The sequence below is a fragment of the Salminus brasiliensis genome, chromosome 8, assembly GCF_030463535.1.
Source record: "Salminus brasiliensis chromosome 8, fSalBra1.hap2, whole genome shotgun sequence".
Lineage (NCBI taxonomy): Eukaryota > Metazoa > Chordata > Actinopteri > Characiformes > Bryconidae > Salminus > Salminus brasiliensis.
Window position 1 is genome coordinate 23419706 of NC_132885.1, and position 17529 is coordinate 23437234.

Consider the following 17529-nt stretch of genomic DNA (forward strand, 5'->3'; position numbering starts at 1 on the left):
GGATGCTTAGTTCTGGGTTACAATTGTCACTCAAACTCATCCCAAAGAGCCTGGTTAAAGCTCCATCACTCATAGTTCCACTCTATACCCCTCTATCGGACAGTCTAGGTATTGGAAATAGTGACCATGCTGGCTCCAGAGCATCCTATTCTTTTACATTACATTTATGGCATTTAGCAGATGCTCTTATCCAGAGCGACTTACAAGGTTACTCATATTACAGAGGTGGGTCTCTGTTAAGAGTGTTAAGAGTCTTGCTCAAGGGTAGCGCAGCACAGTCATCCAGACAGGAATCGAACCCCAGTCTCCCTTGTGTAGTCTTAACATTCTGTATACTGTCTTTGTCCTAAAGGAAAATTTGTGAATGAAATGAAAGGGGGGGCAGACTCAATCAATGAGGTCCATACTTAATGAATAACACAACTCATTTAGAAAGCTATGCATAATTCATTTTGCAATATTCATAAGGCCATTGATGTGTCTTTCATAATGCCTATTTGCATGAGGCCTTTAATGATTTTCATGGTTCCTTATATAACCCATTAATAAAGGGGTATAATTAAAAGTAACATTAACTACAGTATGGGACCTTCTTTTCGGTGCTCTTTTTGCCACAGTAACATTGTACATTTAGTTCACAAAAACACAGCTGCAGAGAACGCAGCATCTCCGTTGAATATGCCATAAATGAGCTAAAAACCCTGGCCTTTAATTATGTGCTCGTAACTGAACAGAGAAATGATTGCGATTCTGCTGCTGAACCTTTTGTTCTGGACCCGGCTCCATTCCTGTCACGAAAGGCTGGGTCCCAGAACTCAGTTCCCCAGTTTTTTTTTTTTAGTCCAACAAGAGCCCCATTCTCACTCAGCTCCCTGCATGAAGCTGCTCTCGCCAAGGCACATTCATGGCAGCACAATACATGCACCTCTGACCAGGACGAGGGCTTGAGCTGGGGCCTCAACTCTTTATTAGCACAAAGGCAGCATAGCGCGCTTTGGCCCACACACTGGAAAAAAAAAAAAAAAAAAAAAAAGTCAACGAGTCCAACAGCAACAAAGAAGCACTCGTAACAAAGTTTTCTTTTTTTTTGTTTATGCACTTCTTAGAAAACACAACTTTAGATGGTGGTATAACATTTTGATGGGCTCATTTCAGGAAAAAGAAACAATCAATCGAAACCTAGAGCTTGACACTTAAATAAGACCGTTTCCCACCCATTAGCACACATTCTAATGAGGCATGAGGCATTAGAAATTCAAATAAGTTGAGTCTGCTGGCTGAGTAATTGGTGCTGGTTTGGAGGGGCGACTCAATTAAATCACAGAGTCTCTTGAACGAAAGGCTTTAGCTTTCCTCTTCCCTTCATTATGCCTCTCAATATATTCCCTCTGTCCTCCCTAGCACATTTACTGATTTAAGTTGCTGGATTGTTTACTCAACACTTGGGTTTCTTGCCATTTAATACTGACGATATAAAATCATAATTGACTGGAAATGCACTGGAAGAATTTCTTAAATAGTCTTTTTGCTGGGAAGTCCAGTCCCCTTTTGTTTTTCTCCAAAAAGAAAAAAAAACTGACCAACTCAGCAGCTTTGCATTCAAATGGTGCTTAAGCATCAGTGATTGTATGAATGAATGAATGAAGCCAATGAAAGGAACTCGAGTCAAACTGAGTGACGTCATGGAACGTTCACACACATCCATTAGAGAATACCTTAAGTTCAAACAAAGACTTTCCCCACTGCGAATGAAATAGTTTAGAGGTGCTGGGTGGTATCCATGCCTACCTCTTTCTTCCTTTCTCTGCTCCACTCGGCTGTAGATCATTAGCCACTAAATGTGAATATTCTACAAGAAGGCATTACAGGATGCCTCCATAGCTGTAGACTAATAAGAGACATGGGACCACAAAGTAGATTAGATGAAAGGAGTAGGACCAAACTTAGACAGAGTTTATTCAGATTATATAGTTAAGAACATGTATAAAACCGATTCAGTTTAAGAATAACGACATGCCACGTTGCCATCAGTTCAGTTTTCCTATATAAAAACATTTAATTTGTACAGATATTAAAACCGAAAGCAGCAGAACTATCAGAGCACTAAACAAAAAAGACCCAAATGTGTTGACACGGTGTTCTAGTAGTATGTCTCTCTCTCCACCCAACCTTAAAATGAGAGAAGTAAAAGAATACATTTACCATGACTTGGTTTCTACACTGACTCTACATGTTCACACGTTATGGAATAAGAGGTAGTGCACTTACCTCCAGGATTGCGTCTGAGGATGAGCTTTCTGATTTCATCATAGATGAAGATGAGGAGGGAGTACGGGAAAGCGCAGAACCACCAGTTGGGTCTATGAGAGGACAAAATAATTAAACATCAAGCAAAAAGACTTGTAATTACATCTCAAACGTATAACACTATATATAACACATCTACTGAACTCCTCCATCTAATCAAGAATCAATCAGCTTACTTGAGTGGATACATCCTCAGAGCAACATCCATCCCTGGGCAGTATGACAAGAAGGCTGCAAGAGCTGTTTCCTCAAACAGTCCAAATATAAGGATTTTATTTCTGAAGGAAACAGACAGAGATTTCAGCCTGACAACTAAAACCGACAAATACACTCTAAGCTTTCTTGACATTCTCCAGTTTAGTTTCCTGTTTATTCTACAATGCTCACTTCATTCCCTGCTGGAAGACAGAATTCCTCCGGGTCTTGCAGATAATCAGGTCAGCCCACTGCACCACCACTATGCTGGTGAAGAAGGCTGTGTGGCAGGTGAACTCCACAATCTTTCTCTGTTCATATGTCTGAGAACGAGCAAAAAGAAAAATACCTGAATACCATATCCTGACACAGATGACTTTAACCTCCACCCTGAGTCAAACGGAGATAAACTCACCCACTGTTGCCCATAGCTGTCCTCAAGGTCATTCATATATTTATCATCCCAGAACACACGAATGCCAAGTAGTCTTGATGGAAGGAACCCATTTTCAGCCAGGATGACAAAGTATGTGAAGAAACCAGCCAGAGCCTGGATCATGCCTAGAGAGCAATGTGCAAGAAATTAACATATATGAACAAATATCCTAATTTCGGTGTGCCTTGCAATGTTGCAATTCTGTGCAAGGGATCCTCTTCAGCTAAGGACTGAATGAAGATTGCCAAGTGGTAACTGACTTTGATATATTGGTTCTTTTGTCAGGTTAAAGAATTCTTTTTGCATTAATTGGAAATAGTTTTTTTTATAGAACCCAAAAAGGTGACTACCATCATTATGTACATCTACCCTTCAGTAGTATGCCATCTGTATTCAGACAAGGGTGCGTTTAGTGTCCATTTATTGTGCACTGTAATTTTGCACATTTGACAAATGGGACACACTTGAATGTTTACCACACATTCTAGTACACAAATCCACACGTGTGAACTTTGGGACAGGCTGTTTCTGCTCAAGCAAAAATGTGGTCTCTGATTAGAGAAGCACTGCTTTAAAGCTTTATATGTCACTTGAAAGCAAGTTATGACCTCTTATTCAGCAAGTTAAACCAAAAAGATGTAACGCATCAAAGCACAAGACCTCACATCCTTACCTATTTGACCATACGCAATACTGATGAGCCTCTCATTCACCAGTTTGTCTGTTTTGGGGTTTCTGGGTTGCCTTTTCATGATGTCACTCTCAGCAGCTTCATAGGCCAGGGAAATAGCTGGAACCTTAATCAAAAAACACAGTCTTAGCTGGCCTCTCAATTTCAAGTGTATCGTCAAAAAAAGGCAATGTTCAGAGGCTTTATACGGACCATGTCTGTTCCAAGGTCAATACACAGAATGGTGACAGTTCCAAGCGGCAGTGGGATATTGGCGATGATGAAGAAAAGGAAAGGTGTGATCTCAGGTATGTTGCTGGTCAGAGTGTAGGCAATAGACTTCTTCAGGTTGTCAAAGATCAGCCGGCCTGAACAGAGGGCAACCTTAGTATGAATATAAGACATATACATAATGGATGCTAAAAAAAATTATGTACTTTGTGTACCTTCTTCTACACCAGTCACAATAGATGCAAAGTTGTCATCAAGAAGGATCATGTCAGCAGCCTGTTTGGAAACGTCAGATCCCGCTATGCCCATAGCAACCCCAATGTCGGCCTTCTTCAGGGCCGGAGAATCATTCACGCCATCTCCCGTAACAGCCACAATGGCTCCCTGTGGTGCAGAGTAAAACATAAGATCAGAAGTCAAATCCTGTGTTAAATAGCTATTGATTATTATGTTTACTACATATGATTAAGCACCAGGTTACTTGAGAAGAAAGCCAAAGAAAGCTCAAGAGTCTTAATGCTTGGTAAGATTGTGCAGAGGTAAAAGCACATCTAAACTGGATATGTGAATATAAAGTGTTTACCTGACGCTGACATCCCTCAACAATGATCAGTTTTTGCTGAGGTGAGGTTCTGGCAAACACGATTTCAGTGTGATGTTTTAGGATGTCATCTAGCTGCTCTGGACTAAGGTCTTTAAGATCCCCACCATGGATAACACATGCCTTAGCATCCCTGAAAAAGAGGACGGCAACTGCTTCAAGTGACTGTACAGCATATAGGCTACTGAATACTTTGCTGTGTAAGCCCTAAAAAACACTATATAGACAAAAAAGGTATAGGGACCTGTGCTCATTCATTGGTCCTTCTAGAATTAAGGGTATTAAAAGAGTCTATCCTGCTTTTGTTGAAATACCTGTCTTTACTGTCCATGTAAGGCTTTCTATTAGATTTTGGAGCATTGCTGTGGAGATTTGATTGCATTCTGCAACAAGAGTGTTGCGGAGTTTAGGATGTTGGGTGATCAACACCCCACCTCATCCTCAACCCCCAACTCAATCCAAAAGTATTAAATGGAGAACACAGTTCCACTGGCTTTATACCCTTCTAGGCCACATCTAGCATTAAGCATAGTGTCAATACATTTATCTTCATCTGCTCCAAAGGGTCATATTCTATTGGCAAGATTTCTCAGACAAGCAGTTAATTATTATTATTTTATATTATTTATTTCCCAATGTTATTGACATTTCTCAGTTTTTTCAAAATCTCTTATGCCTTTTGACACAAGCATTTCTTCCTTTCTAGGACTGTACTAATCAAGTTGAACAGGACTAACATATTATACTTTTTTGCCTCATATAGTCAAAAACACTGATTACAATGTTTTAAGAAGCAATTCCAAACTTCTGAACACTACTGTATAAAGTGACGTCCATTTACTTAGGCATTCTCACTAAAAGTTAAGGTTATCCGTATGCTGCAGTGCTCCTACCAGTCTGGAATTCATGCACAGACTGATGTGTTTTGCTGGATTTACTCTTTATTCTGAGCCCAGTAGACTTTGAATCCCCAAGATGGTGCATTAAAATGGACAGTCATACCTTGGATTGACTTCATTAACAGGAATATTCAAGCGTGCAGCAATGTCTTCAACAGTCTCATTGCCCTCAGAGATAATCCCAACACCTTTAGCAATGGCCTTCGCAGTGATTGGGTGGTCACCAGTGACCATAATAACCTGAAAACATGTAAATAATAAAGTGGAATAAAAATGTAGCATTAAGGAACTGCTTTAAAGATGACAAGTCAGTTTGGCTATACCTTAATCCCAGCACTCCTGCATTTGCCTACAGCATCTGGTACAGCGGCACGAGGTGGATCAATCATGGACATAAGACCAACAAAGCACAGGTTCTCAGTGGGGAAGTTAACATCATCTGTGTCAAATTGGAAGCCCTCTGGAAACTGTTCATCAGGAAGGTAGAAGTGGCAGAATCCTGGTGACAAAAACATCTCTATTACTACACCTGGAATAATAAGCCAATCCAAACATGTTCTAAAGAGGTCATATTTGATAAACCTTTACACTCTGATAATAAATAGATGGTTGTGTTTATGTACTAAAATATCAAATTAAAAGCGATTGATATAATGGCAGGGTTCGCCTTCAATTTCTGCCCACCGCTCCGGTGTGCTCACTGTCCACTGTGTGTGTTTTACTGGTGTGTATGTGTGTGTTCGCTGCACGGATGGAATAAATGCAGAAGCCAAATTCCATCTGTGCCCGTCATAAATGGTCAATGTGGTTGTTTAATGTTAATGTTTTAATAAGTAAATGACCTTGGTTCTAACTGGCTGCCCCATGATAAAGTACATTCAAAAAGCAGTTTAAAACTTCAGCATGTAAAAGCAGGCTAAACAGCTGCAGGCTAAAATGGAGTGTATATGTAAATATGTTATGTAATATGTAATTATAACCATAATTAATTCAAAATGGGCTGTTTTTGTAGCTTAGTTTCCACATAGTGGTTTATGTTTACATTTTTGATCACACTACTCAATTTCAAAGAAAGGAGATAAATTAGGAAAATCGCTATTACATGGGCCCTTTAATTAAACTCCATTTATTCTAATTTTTCTCTTACCCAAGACTCTCTCTCCAAGTCCTCCCAGCTCCAAGTAAGCATTTTGGAAGGCATCTTTCATCTCATCGTCCAGAGGCTGCTCCTTCCCTTGTATCAATATTGTGCCACAGCGGTCCAGAATTCTTTCGGGTGCTCCTTTCATCACAAGCAGGTACTTGGACTCTGAAGCCGCATTTGGGTTCTTGTGCACGGAGAGCTACACATGCAATAATAAAGTAAATGAATGAGTAACAACATCTCAAATTTTCATATTTAGTCCATTTCTCAGCTCAGCTATACGGAATGGTACTACAGAATAGTACCAACATTCAAACTGACTGCTCATTTAGTCATTTCCAATTCCCACCCCATAGCTAGAACTCCCCCATCACACAATAGCATCAGCACTGGGAGTCTAAACATGCTTGGCAGAGAGTCAGTTTTGCTCTGTTACATCAGCTAACAGACAGGCTAGAAACGCAAAGAGTGATGAAGGGAGGGAGATAAGCTTAGTGCTAATTTGAGAGGAAAGTCAAACCAGAATAAAAATGGTCGTTCTTAGAATATTCTCAGTTCAACTTACCTGATATTTGTTAGTCGAGTTAAAAGGGATTTCTGCAACTTTTGTGTATTTGTCTCTCATATCTTTCACAGATCCACAACAAAGTTCAATACACTTGAGCAGAGCCGACTCAGAGGCATCTCCAGCAACATCTCTCTGTGGGGAAAGATCAGTCAGAAAGTCAGTGTTGCACTAAATACATTATAGTACAAATAATACAAATTATAGATAATATTTATTGGCCAATATATGACTCTTTAAACTGAAACAGTATATTTAACTTAAGTTGTGAAACCAACTGCCTTACTAAAGACATTATTTTTTAATTAGATCTACAAATTAAGTAAAATAAGTTAAAAAAATAAGTTAAAACCATATGCTACCTGCATCTGCAATTGAGATATTTTGGGATGCTTTTTTATATTATATTTGTAACTAAGGGTCTATGACTTATGCTTATACAATTTTAACTGACACACTGTCCTAATTTACCTGACCCAACCTACAACAACTGCTAACAGTAACCCACTACAGGCTAGAACTATTACATATTATAATATAACTGTGCTTTACATAGATGAGTACCTTTAGTATTGGAACCTCTGTCTGCTCTGCTAAAAATACAGCTCTATTGCAGAGGCCAGCAACGCGTGCCAGACAGGCCCAGGTGGCTGAGCTGCGGTCAAAAGTGGTTCCACTCTGGTTTTCTGTGGTGTCAGCTTCATGGATTTGGTTGTCAAACCACATATGGGCCACGGTCATGCGGTTCTGCGTCAGAGTCCCGGTCTTGTCTGAGCAGATGGTGGATGTGGAGCCCAGGGTTTCTACAGCCTCAAGGTTCTTCACAAGGCAGTTCTTCTTGGCCATGCGTTTAGCTGTCAATGTGAGACACACCTGGAGAGACACCCAGAGATGTAAGTCTCATATCATCATCTCAAAAATAAAAATTAACTTGAATGTTATGTGACAGTTTAATGTTCACTTGACAATTAAATTTTTATTTTAAACTAAACTTTTTTGTGCTAGTTTTGGTCCAGATAACTAATGACTGAGGCGAGGAAAACGGTGCCAGAGAGAAAAAACATATGATGATTATTACTATTATTATTACTATCAGTAAGATAAATCAATAAAGCCAATATGTAGAGTCAAAAGTCTAAAGTTAAAATAAAGGCAAAATAACTAATGCATAATTTTGAGAACTGAAAAAATCGTCATTCACCTAGAAATATGATTCATTTAGCCTCTGTCAGATATTCAGTTATAGTGAACACCAAAATAATGCAATTTATTTTTTGACTTACCGTAACAGTAGCGAGAAGACCTTCAGGCACATTGGCAACAATAATTCCGATGAGGAAGATGACAGCTTCAAGCCAACTATAGCCCAAAATAAGGGACAAGATGAAGAAGGAGAGTCCAAGGAAGACAGCCACACCAGTGATGATGTGGATGAAGTGTTCAATTTCGATGGAGATGGGTGTGCGGCCCACCTCAAGACCAGAGGCTAGAGTGGCAATTCGGCCCATCACAGTGCGATCCCCAGTGCTGATGACAATACCACGCGCGGTGCCTGAAGACAAATCACTAGTATCACATCATGCTTGCTTTTACTGAGTTTTAGCCACTGGCAATATTGCTTGATTGATTATTGATTTAGTTTAATACAGAAAAATCACAGTAATCATAACCAACAGCTCCGAGTACCTTCCACACAGTTGGTAGAGAAGAAAGCAATATTCCTGGTCTCCAGAGGGTTATCGTTAGAGAAATCTGGAGAACGGGTCTGAGGCTCTGATTCTCCAGTTAGGGAAGAGTTGTCCACCTAAAAGAAAGCCCAAATTTTAAACTTTAAATATTTTTCACTTTTTAAAAAACATATTTACTTGTTTTATTGTTGGAAATAGTCAGGTATTCTGCAAAATAAAAAATCAGTTTTCATAGCTAAACATAGTATTTATCATATAACTGCTGTCTTTGTAGATATGGCTTTGGACATATTGGTTTCAACACAATGTTGAAGGCTTTTTGTGAAAGATCAAGCAAAATACAGCAAAATAAATCCCTACACTAATCCTCCGTGGGGCATAACACCAGACGATTGTTCCTATACAATGCACTGATAGTGTTTTTCAAAGCTGTAATTTCCATATTACTTTAAGATTTCATAGTAAACTAAATATGTTATGTCTCACCTGGGACTATTCTACTGCTTCATGTGTCTTTGAATATAGCAGAGAGTCAATTCTACATATCTTCGCTTGTGCATGTGGCCAGATAGCTATCTATTAATCTACCATAAAAAAATCCAAAGTATTAGTTGGATTTGAATGATATCTAAGATTAGAATAAGGATCAAGGATGTAAATGAACTGTTGTTTTAATGATGCCATCAGCAGTAAACCATTGTCCACCTTTTCTTCATATTTCCAAAAACTGATATATTAATAAGGCACATTTTTACTAATTTTCCATTTCATGTGGGCCATTAAATCAGGGTACCACTATATCTTACACAGGGAATCTGCCAGTGCTGAATCAGCTTTGCTATGTACGAAACTGAATTATGAATTCTGTAAATCTTTACACTACGACTATATGTGTGTATTTATTGGAATGTAATACACAAAAAAGGTGGAATCCATATTATTCAGATGATTAAAAGGAGCCTACCTTACAGCCATGTGCCGAAATGATACGAAGGTCTGCAGGAATTCTGTCTCCACCTTTTACCTCCACCAGATCTCCCATCACCACATCCTCAGCATTAATGTGCTTTTTCTCACCGTCACGGATCACAAGAGCTTGCTGAGAAGATTGTTTACAAAAATAATCCAGAAATCAAATTTCTATCTGAACTACTTCAGTGCACTCCAGTACCATAAAGAACATTACTGGTGCAGTGCATCATATAACTCTGTAGAATAGATGTGAATGCTATTTAGGATAGTTATAATGGCTATATTACAGTCCAAGCCAATAGTACTTCTACAACCCTTCGCTGCAGGGTTTAATTCTCCGGGCAAACCCATCTCAGTTAAATGCTAAATTAGTGTTTTGACTAAATATATCATTCAAATACAAGGAAAATCTCTCGTAGATGTTGGACAGTAAGCCAAAAGGGTTTACCGTGGAACCGAAAAAGGGTTCTTTGACCATTCAAAGGTTCGATATAGCACCAAAAAGAATTTCTCTACTCAAAGAACCTTTTTTTCAGTACCTCAATAATGCCATTAGTTATTAAATCATGTAAATGCATAATCTGATTCAAAACCAATTTTTTTTCTTTAGCATTAAATAACCAGATCCTTTTTAGCAAATGCTATACTTTTTAAAGGTTTATTAACTGTTACAGAATTATAAAGACAGATTTACCTGTGGCACCAAGTTTTTGAACGAGTCCATAATTTTTGAGCTCTTGGCCTCTTGGTAGTATGAGAAGCAACCAGTGATGATGACGACAGCAGATAACACAACTCCCAAATACAGCTGCATTGCAGAAAGAATAAGGCAATATATCATCAAAAATATTAAACAGGCAAAAGATTAACAGACTAAAACTGTAAAAAAGTTCAGTTCTCTCAGCATTTTGTGCTCACGTTATCATTCGCAGGCTCATCTTCCATTGCAGCCTGAATACCATATGCAAGAAAGCAGAGGACCGCACCAGTCCACAGCAGCATGGAGAAGCCTCCAAACATCTGCTTACAGAACTTTACCCACTCTGGTGTGGTAGGAGGAGGAGTGAGGGCATTTGGACCATCACGGGCAAGGATCTCCTGCGCACGGGCAGATGTAAGACCCTGGGAGGCGTATGCAAAAATATAATTCATTCATTTTAAACAAAAGAAAACACAATAATACTGAAATTAAATAATTATTAAAGAAAGTCTATGATAATAAGCTAAATAATAGTGTGTATGCCACACACAGACACAAAACATTGACTTACCCTGTTCAGGTCTGTACCATATTTACGATGAAGCTCATCTAGGCTCAGCTTGTGATCATCCTTTATAAAATAAAAATAAAATCAACAAAAACAAATTCAAAAGTTCAACTTCAGGTGCTAACTTTATGGCAACAGGGATTAAAAAAGGGGAAATTCATGTATTTAATTATTTGCATTTATTTAAGTTATAATTACCATGTTACACCTCTTAACTGTCCAAAAAATTAGTTTTTAATACAGTTATATATATATATACAAAATATATATATGCAAAAAAAAAAAAAAAAAAAAAAAAAAAAAAAAAAAATATATATATATATATATATATATATATATATATATATATATATGCAAGTTAATATAAAGATAAATGTCCACACAATGTAAGAGCTGCTGCTGCGGTGTCAAAATGGCAAGGATTGTCAAATGTACCAGCATTACCAAAACTGAAAAGCTAACATGCTTACCAAATCCACTTCCTTTTTCAGCTCATCCATGTCCTTTTCCTTCTTTTTGTTTTTGTTCTTTTTCTTCCCGCCTTGCTCCGACGTCGCTGCCAGCTCATATTGATCACGTCCCCCCTGCGAAAGAATGCACACCACTTAAAACATTGCTTGGGACGATCTGTTACTTATTGAGAACTGGCTGTGAATGATACGCCCATGTGTGACAGTATTCCAAACTTTTCTGAACCTAGAAGAGTGCATGAACAGCCACATATAACGAGAAGATTGAATAATATATTTTTTGCAGCACATAGAGGGTCTTTACTAAAAATGTGTGTAACCCTCCTGTCCTGCTATTTAGTTCAATATATGCTGCTACAACCGATGGGAACACACTTGGAAACAAAGCAACGTAGAAAAGCAGTTCAGTAATCAGAACTGAAAATATTTGATAAATGTCACTGGATGAGGGTTTAGTCTAACAGGGGAAAATAAGTGCACAGAGATGGTAGGGTCAGATCCATGGACCATACCTGCCTTGTGACAACTCTCCAAGTTTTCTTGGCACACATTTAACTTCTGTTAATAATCAGTCATCACTTAAATGACATAGCATTATACTTAAGCGCATACATTTTAGTGTGTCAGACCATGTGCATCCTTTTATAGCCACATATTTACCCATCTTTTAATGACGATTTCCAGCAATGTCACAAAGAAAAAATTGCACCAAACTGATTTCATGAACATCCAGTTTTCTACAACAGCCCTCTCAGATTGTGGTGGAGTCGGGGGTTTGCAGCATGAAGCCTATGTGATGTAATCATTTGAACATGGACTAAAATGCATTTTATGAAATTTAAGCTGTTTTGAGAACAAAAAGTAGGCACTAGTAGGCTAACACTAGTGAGCTGATGCTAGGAAGTTTACTTTCTGTTAAACAAGCCATAATAATTCTCATTTTATATTAATCCTGTGCAAATCAACATGTAGGCAAATATTCTGTCATATCCTGTGGAAAATGAGTTTTCAGTGCTCAAGTATGGAGGTGCTCGAGGAGGCATTCTGTTTCATCGTGCCTTAGATCGCTCAAGCCTGTGGTAAACCTCAGGTGTTGTACAACGTACAACACTGAAATCCAGAAGACAAGCCGAAAGGACCCCTTAGAGAAGTAAAGCGTCTGGTTCGCCAGTGGGTTATAAATGGGTTATAAGATCACCATAGTAATTATCATTTTTTTGGAGCGTGTAAATCGTGTAGCCACTCCCATCTCAGTTATTTATGCAGAGATTTCTTATCACATGCAAAGCGGTCATACATACTATAGATGTAGTAAAATTACATTACCCCACCTCCCATGTAAAACTAATCCCATCCAAATAGGGCTTTAAAGGCACAGTAACAAAAACAGACGGTTTAATTCTAAGGGATAAAGAGAGGTTGGGAAATGGTTGTGCAAAATCAAACCCATATAACACAAATGTCACAAATGTGAACCTATTTTACCTTCTACTAAGGAAAAGTGTAACTCTTAGCATGAGCTGCCACATGTGAAAAGTTGGCCTCATAACACAGGTTCTGTCGCACATTTACTCTGTAGTCTGTGTTATGTCTTTACTAAGAGCATGTGCAACCACCATGTTGACCTGCCGTCCCTCCAAGTGAAACAAATGAGTGCAAGCAGCAGCACAACCCTCTGGACATAAATGTCATCTCTCTCTTGTCATTAATCTTTCTGTTATTTGTCCCAGGAGGACAGAGCAGAACATCAGCATACATTAAAGGCTGATCATCGCTGAGCTCTCTCTCTAAACACCAGCGAGGGAGGGCTACGGAGTTCCAAACAGAGCGGATAAAGCACCTCTGAAGGGCCTAACTCTCATGTTTTATTCAACTGTCTGTTCAGCCAGAGTTCACAGCCTTTATTGCTTTGGGGATGAGGCTTTTGTTGTTGGGTTTTTTTTTTCTACCAACTCTGTGCTTGACATGAAGGTGTGCCGGAGGGGGTTACGGGTGTCCTGGAAACCATGAATTCTGTGCTTGCACTACAACAACAAATCTAAGAACCGGTTTCCATTAGCTTCTTCTCGTTTACTTAATGTCTGTAGATAATTAGTTACACTGACTGACATCAAGTTGACAACTAGTCAAAAGTCTTATTCCTGATTTTAGATTTAGTAACATTTATTGTTTGGCAGATGCTCTCATAGCGAGCAAATGTATTTTTTTCATTGAGGTCCACCTATAGATTTGTGTGGGTTTTTGCACCCAGAAATTATGTTTACATGACAATTTGTGTTTCATTATTCCTTAGAATTAAACTGGCTGTTTTTGCAGTATATGGCTGCAGTCCACTGAAAAACATGTATCTCCGTTTTAGACTGTTGTTGTTGTTGTTTTTTTTAACCCTGTAGCTGCTCTGTACACTGAAGAATTCTGGATGTATAGAGCAATAGAATTTCTCTTATTACTTGGATTAAAAGCTTTTACATTGACTTCCATTGAACATTAAGAAGGTTTTTTTTCCCTCTTCCTGTAAAGTTGCCATTTTGGAGATATATGTTTTGCATTGGACAGCGCCGATACGTGAATGACCTCTGTTCTTAATGGTTTCTCTGTATTGTGTCTTGCTTAAAAAGCAGTCTGATGGCAGAAACATGGAGACAGCTGGGTGTCCCAACAGGACAATGACCCCAACCACACATCAAAGGTGCAGATTGTGAAATGGATAAAGCAGGCTAACATTAAGCTTTTGAAGTGTCTTTCCCAAAGTCCTGACCTCAACCCAAAGAAAAACATGTGGACCAACAACCAAAAACCAACAAATTTAACTCATCTCTAGCAATTCTCTAAGATGAGTGATCAAACATCCAACCAGAATTCAGCCAAAGCTTGTTGAAGGCTACCAAAAGCATCTGGTCAAGATACAACCTGTTAACTGTCATTTACCCAAATATTAGGTGTAAGTATTATTTTAACCCTGTATATATAACCATAATCCTGTGTTACATCTTACTAATAAAGGTGTATAATGTTCAAACATCCCAGCCTTCATGCACATTTGTATTTATATATTTTTGTATTTATTATACATATTGTCTGTGCACCCTGTCACATGTTTTGTCTATTGTCTTTGCACTATTTTATCAGGTCCTAACTATTCTGCACTGGAAACTGGAGCCTAACAGTGTTTGGTTGTATTGTACAACCCTGTATTAGTATAATGCCAATAAAACTGAATTTAATTCAACTGAATTTGTACGTGTCTTAATAGAGCATGGCTATTGTATCAGTGTGTGTTATTGCCACCAGATATCCAGATTCCCATTTCCAGATATTGCTTCAGGGATCCCCAACATGTTGCAAAGTAAAAACCACAAACGTCATTTAAAGACTTCATTGAAAGTACGAACGATTTGTCAGTACAAATCGTGTGCAACCAGAATAACCAAACATAAGAATGGGATCAGAGTTTGGAGGTTGGGAAGGTTGGGAGTTGGAAAACTTTTCGCATTCATCCAATATGTCTTCTTCAGGAACTGAGACGTTCTCAGGTGGTCTGGTGAAGGCTCTCAAATGTCCAGCCTCTATATTGGTGCACGGAGGTGGATCATGTATTCAGCTATGATATACAGAGCATGGTATGTTCCAAACAGGATTATAAAGGAGGTACAACTACAGCAACAACAACCTGTACACTGCAGCGAGCCTCTGTGATAGGCATCACATACACACACACACACACACACACTCCACTATTACACAGTGGCCACAAAAATGCCTTGGGGGGTGAAATAAAAGGTACTTGGTGTGTGTGTGTTCCCAAACAGGACGGAACTTATTTGAGCACTCAAGCAGCAACCCTCTCTCACGCTGAGAGGTAATTCGGTTGCCATGGGTGATAAAACCATTCCTACAGGCAGCCGAATAGACAGCTAAATTATACACCCCTCATTTTTCGGCGTGTTTATGGAATCAAAAAACTTGATCAATCATTTATAAAGGCAGAGATAAAGAGAGAGAAAGCAGGGCTGTGCTCATTGAAACTGATCACACCGCGTGTAGAATGAGGAGACTGTACACAGGGTGTAAACAGGAGGCAGCTGTGGGCATGTTTACTGTACTGAAGTCTGTTTGTTGGCGTTCGATGTACATTTACATTTACATTTAAGGCATTTAGCAGACGCTCTTATCCAGAGCGACTTACACAAGTGTACAGTAAGCTAGACGTCTAGATCTATTCAATCAAACTCTTTCAGGGAGGAAAATGAATAAATTATCATCAACAACAACAACAGATCATATCAACAAAACCCATATTAGAAGTTATGTTCCAAACTTTTTATGATTTTATACAATTATCAAATAACCTTTTCATGATTTACATCGTTGGTAGTGAGTTTTACAGGAGAAGACGTGTGTTTTGTATTAGATGTCAGCTGTTAGCAGCTCTTCTAATCTTCTCTACTCTTCTCAAACTTTTTTCATTCCTGAACTTCAGAATGAACCTCTTCAAATCTCCTCAGGTCTTTCTCAACTCCATGTTTAGGTGCCCACGATCTCCTAGATATGCACATATTCCCAGAGTTTGCTCAGGACCTGCCTCACTCCACATCCACTTTATGGACAGGCTGAGTTATTTGCTAGCTAATATGCAATATGCAATCATGTAGCTACATGTTGTTGTTTTTTTGCTCTATTTAAGCTTATAAACAGTATTTGAGCTAATAAACAGTGTTTTATCTAACTAATGCTGCTGAATGAGTAGAAGTGTCTCTCTCTGGAGGACGTGAACTCGCTTCCACTAAGAAAACGGTCAAGTTGTCGGTTGAGAGGTTTGCGTCAGTTCGCTCCTGTTTGAAGAAAAACAACACGGGCTTTCTTCTGCTTCAGAAACTCCAACAACCCCTAATTCTCCTTCTCCTTCAGCTCCATCCCCAGTCTGAGTGGGTTTAATCACTCTAATCACTCTCTAAACCGCATCACTCTCAAGTTAGCTATAGCTACCGACCGTGGCTTAGATACTTGGCTAGCACTAGCTAGCTAAAGGTGTTCAACACCCTCGCTATAACGACCCACCGCACACTTTCTTTCTTTGCTTTTCTTCGCACCGTGTTTTTGTTTAAGAAAGCTTCAGTTAGCCACATAGTTTTACTCACTCCGCGTCCCATTTTTCCTTGTAAACCGGAGAAGCCCCCTCCTCACACGCTGCAGTCCGGGCTAGTTCAGTGTACGGTCTCTCCTGCAGTCTCTCCGAGCTGGACCAGCGTGCGAGCCTCCTTCACAACATACTCACAACTTATATAGAGTAAAGCTGCGGTGACGTGCGCTCCCTTTGCCATGGTAACGCAGGAGGAGGGGCGTGGCCTTTCCAGTCCCGAGCGGCCGCGACCATCGCTGGGTGGCAGCTGGAAGCTTAACGTGATGCCTGCTCTAGGGGTGAAGGGTGGATTTATGTAATTTGCCATATACTGAGATCCTCTTCTAACGAGAGAGATTAAGAGATATAGCTGCAGAGATTTAGAATAGTGCTATGGAACATTGCAGTGAGAATTTGATTGCATTCAACCATTTGCCACTAATCCAGCAAATCCCAGAGGTACTGGATGGAGGCCCATTCTACTGCTCCACAGCCCAATGTTGGGGTTATCCAGCGTCCATCTACTGGACGTGCTTTTTCAACGGAGAGAGGATTTTATTTAACTGTGAGCATATTTGAATGCCTGCTTTAGTAATAAAAGGAGCTGAATTTACAAACTGATGTTTGGTTCATAGTGTATGAATTCTATTAAATTTATCATAAACATGTACTTCACTCTTCACTCTTGCTTTTGGGCTCGTTCAGTGTTTAGGCCATGTGTTTAGGTACCTATTACACCTTTTTTGCTTAAGAGTTTGACTTTTTAGATCGCAAACAAGACAACTGAGGTCAGCGGGTAAGTTTATCGCCTGCAAATTATTTGCATTGACAGACCATGGCAGAATCAAAGTCATTTTCGTATGCTGTCAGCCTTCAGCGGCCTAGAAGACAGCTGGAGACAAGCCTTTTTGTTTGCTTTCAGTGTTAGTTAAGTTTGCTTTTCAGTTGCCTTCTGATCTCTGAA

The 17529-nt window shown here is 39.2% G+C and overlaps 1 protein-coding gene across 1 annotated transcript; it reads right to left on the minus strand.

Moving 5' to 3' along the window:
* Positions 1-1932: 1932 nt before the first annotated feature.
* atp1a1b (ATPase Na+/K+ transporting subunit alpha 1b) lies at positions 1933-16711 on the minus strand. The gene is made up of 22 exons (XM_072686150.1): positions 16585-16711; positions 11447-11560; positions 10980-11039; positions 10627-10830; positions 10403-10516; positions 9701-9835; positions 8735-8852; positions 8332-8600; positions 7613-7921; positions 7049-7183; positions 6487-6682; positions 5663-5838; positions 5443-5579; positions 4423-4573; positions 4055-4223; positions 3822-3976; positions 3612-3735; positions 2918-3063; positions 2695-2825; positions 2484-2585; positions 2269-2360; positions 1933-2169 (listed from the first exon to the last, which is right to left on the minus strand). Exons 1-22 carry the CDS (start codon positions 16594-16596, stop codon positions 2141-2143), a joined length of 3078 nt encoding a protein of 1025 aa, XP_072542251.1. The 5' UTR covers positions 16597-16711; the 3' UTR covers positions 1933-2140.
* Positions 16712-17529: the final 818 nt, after the last annotated feature.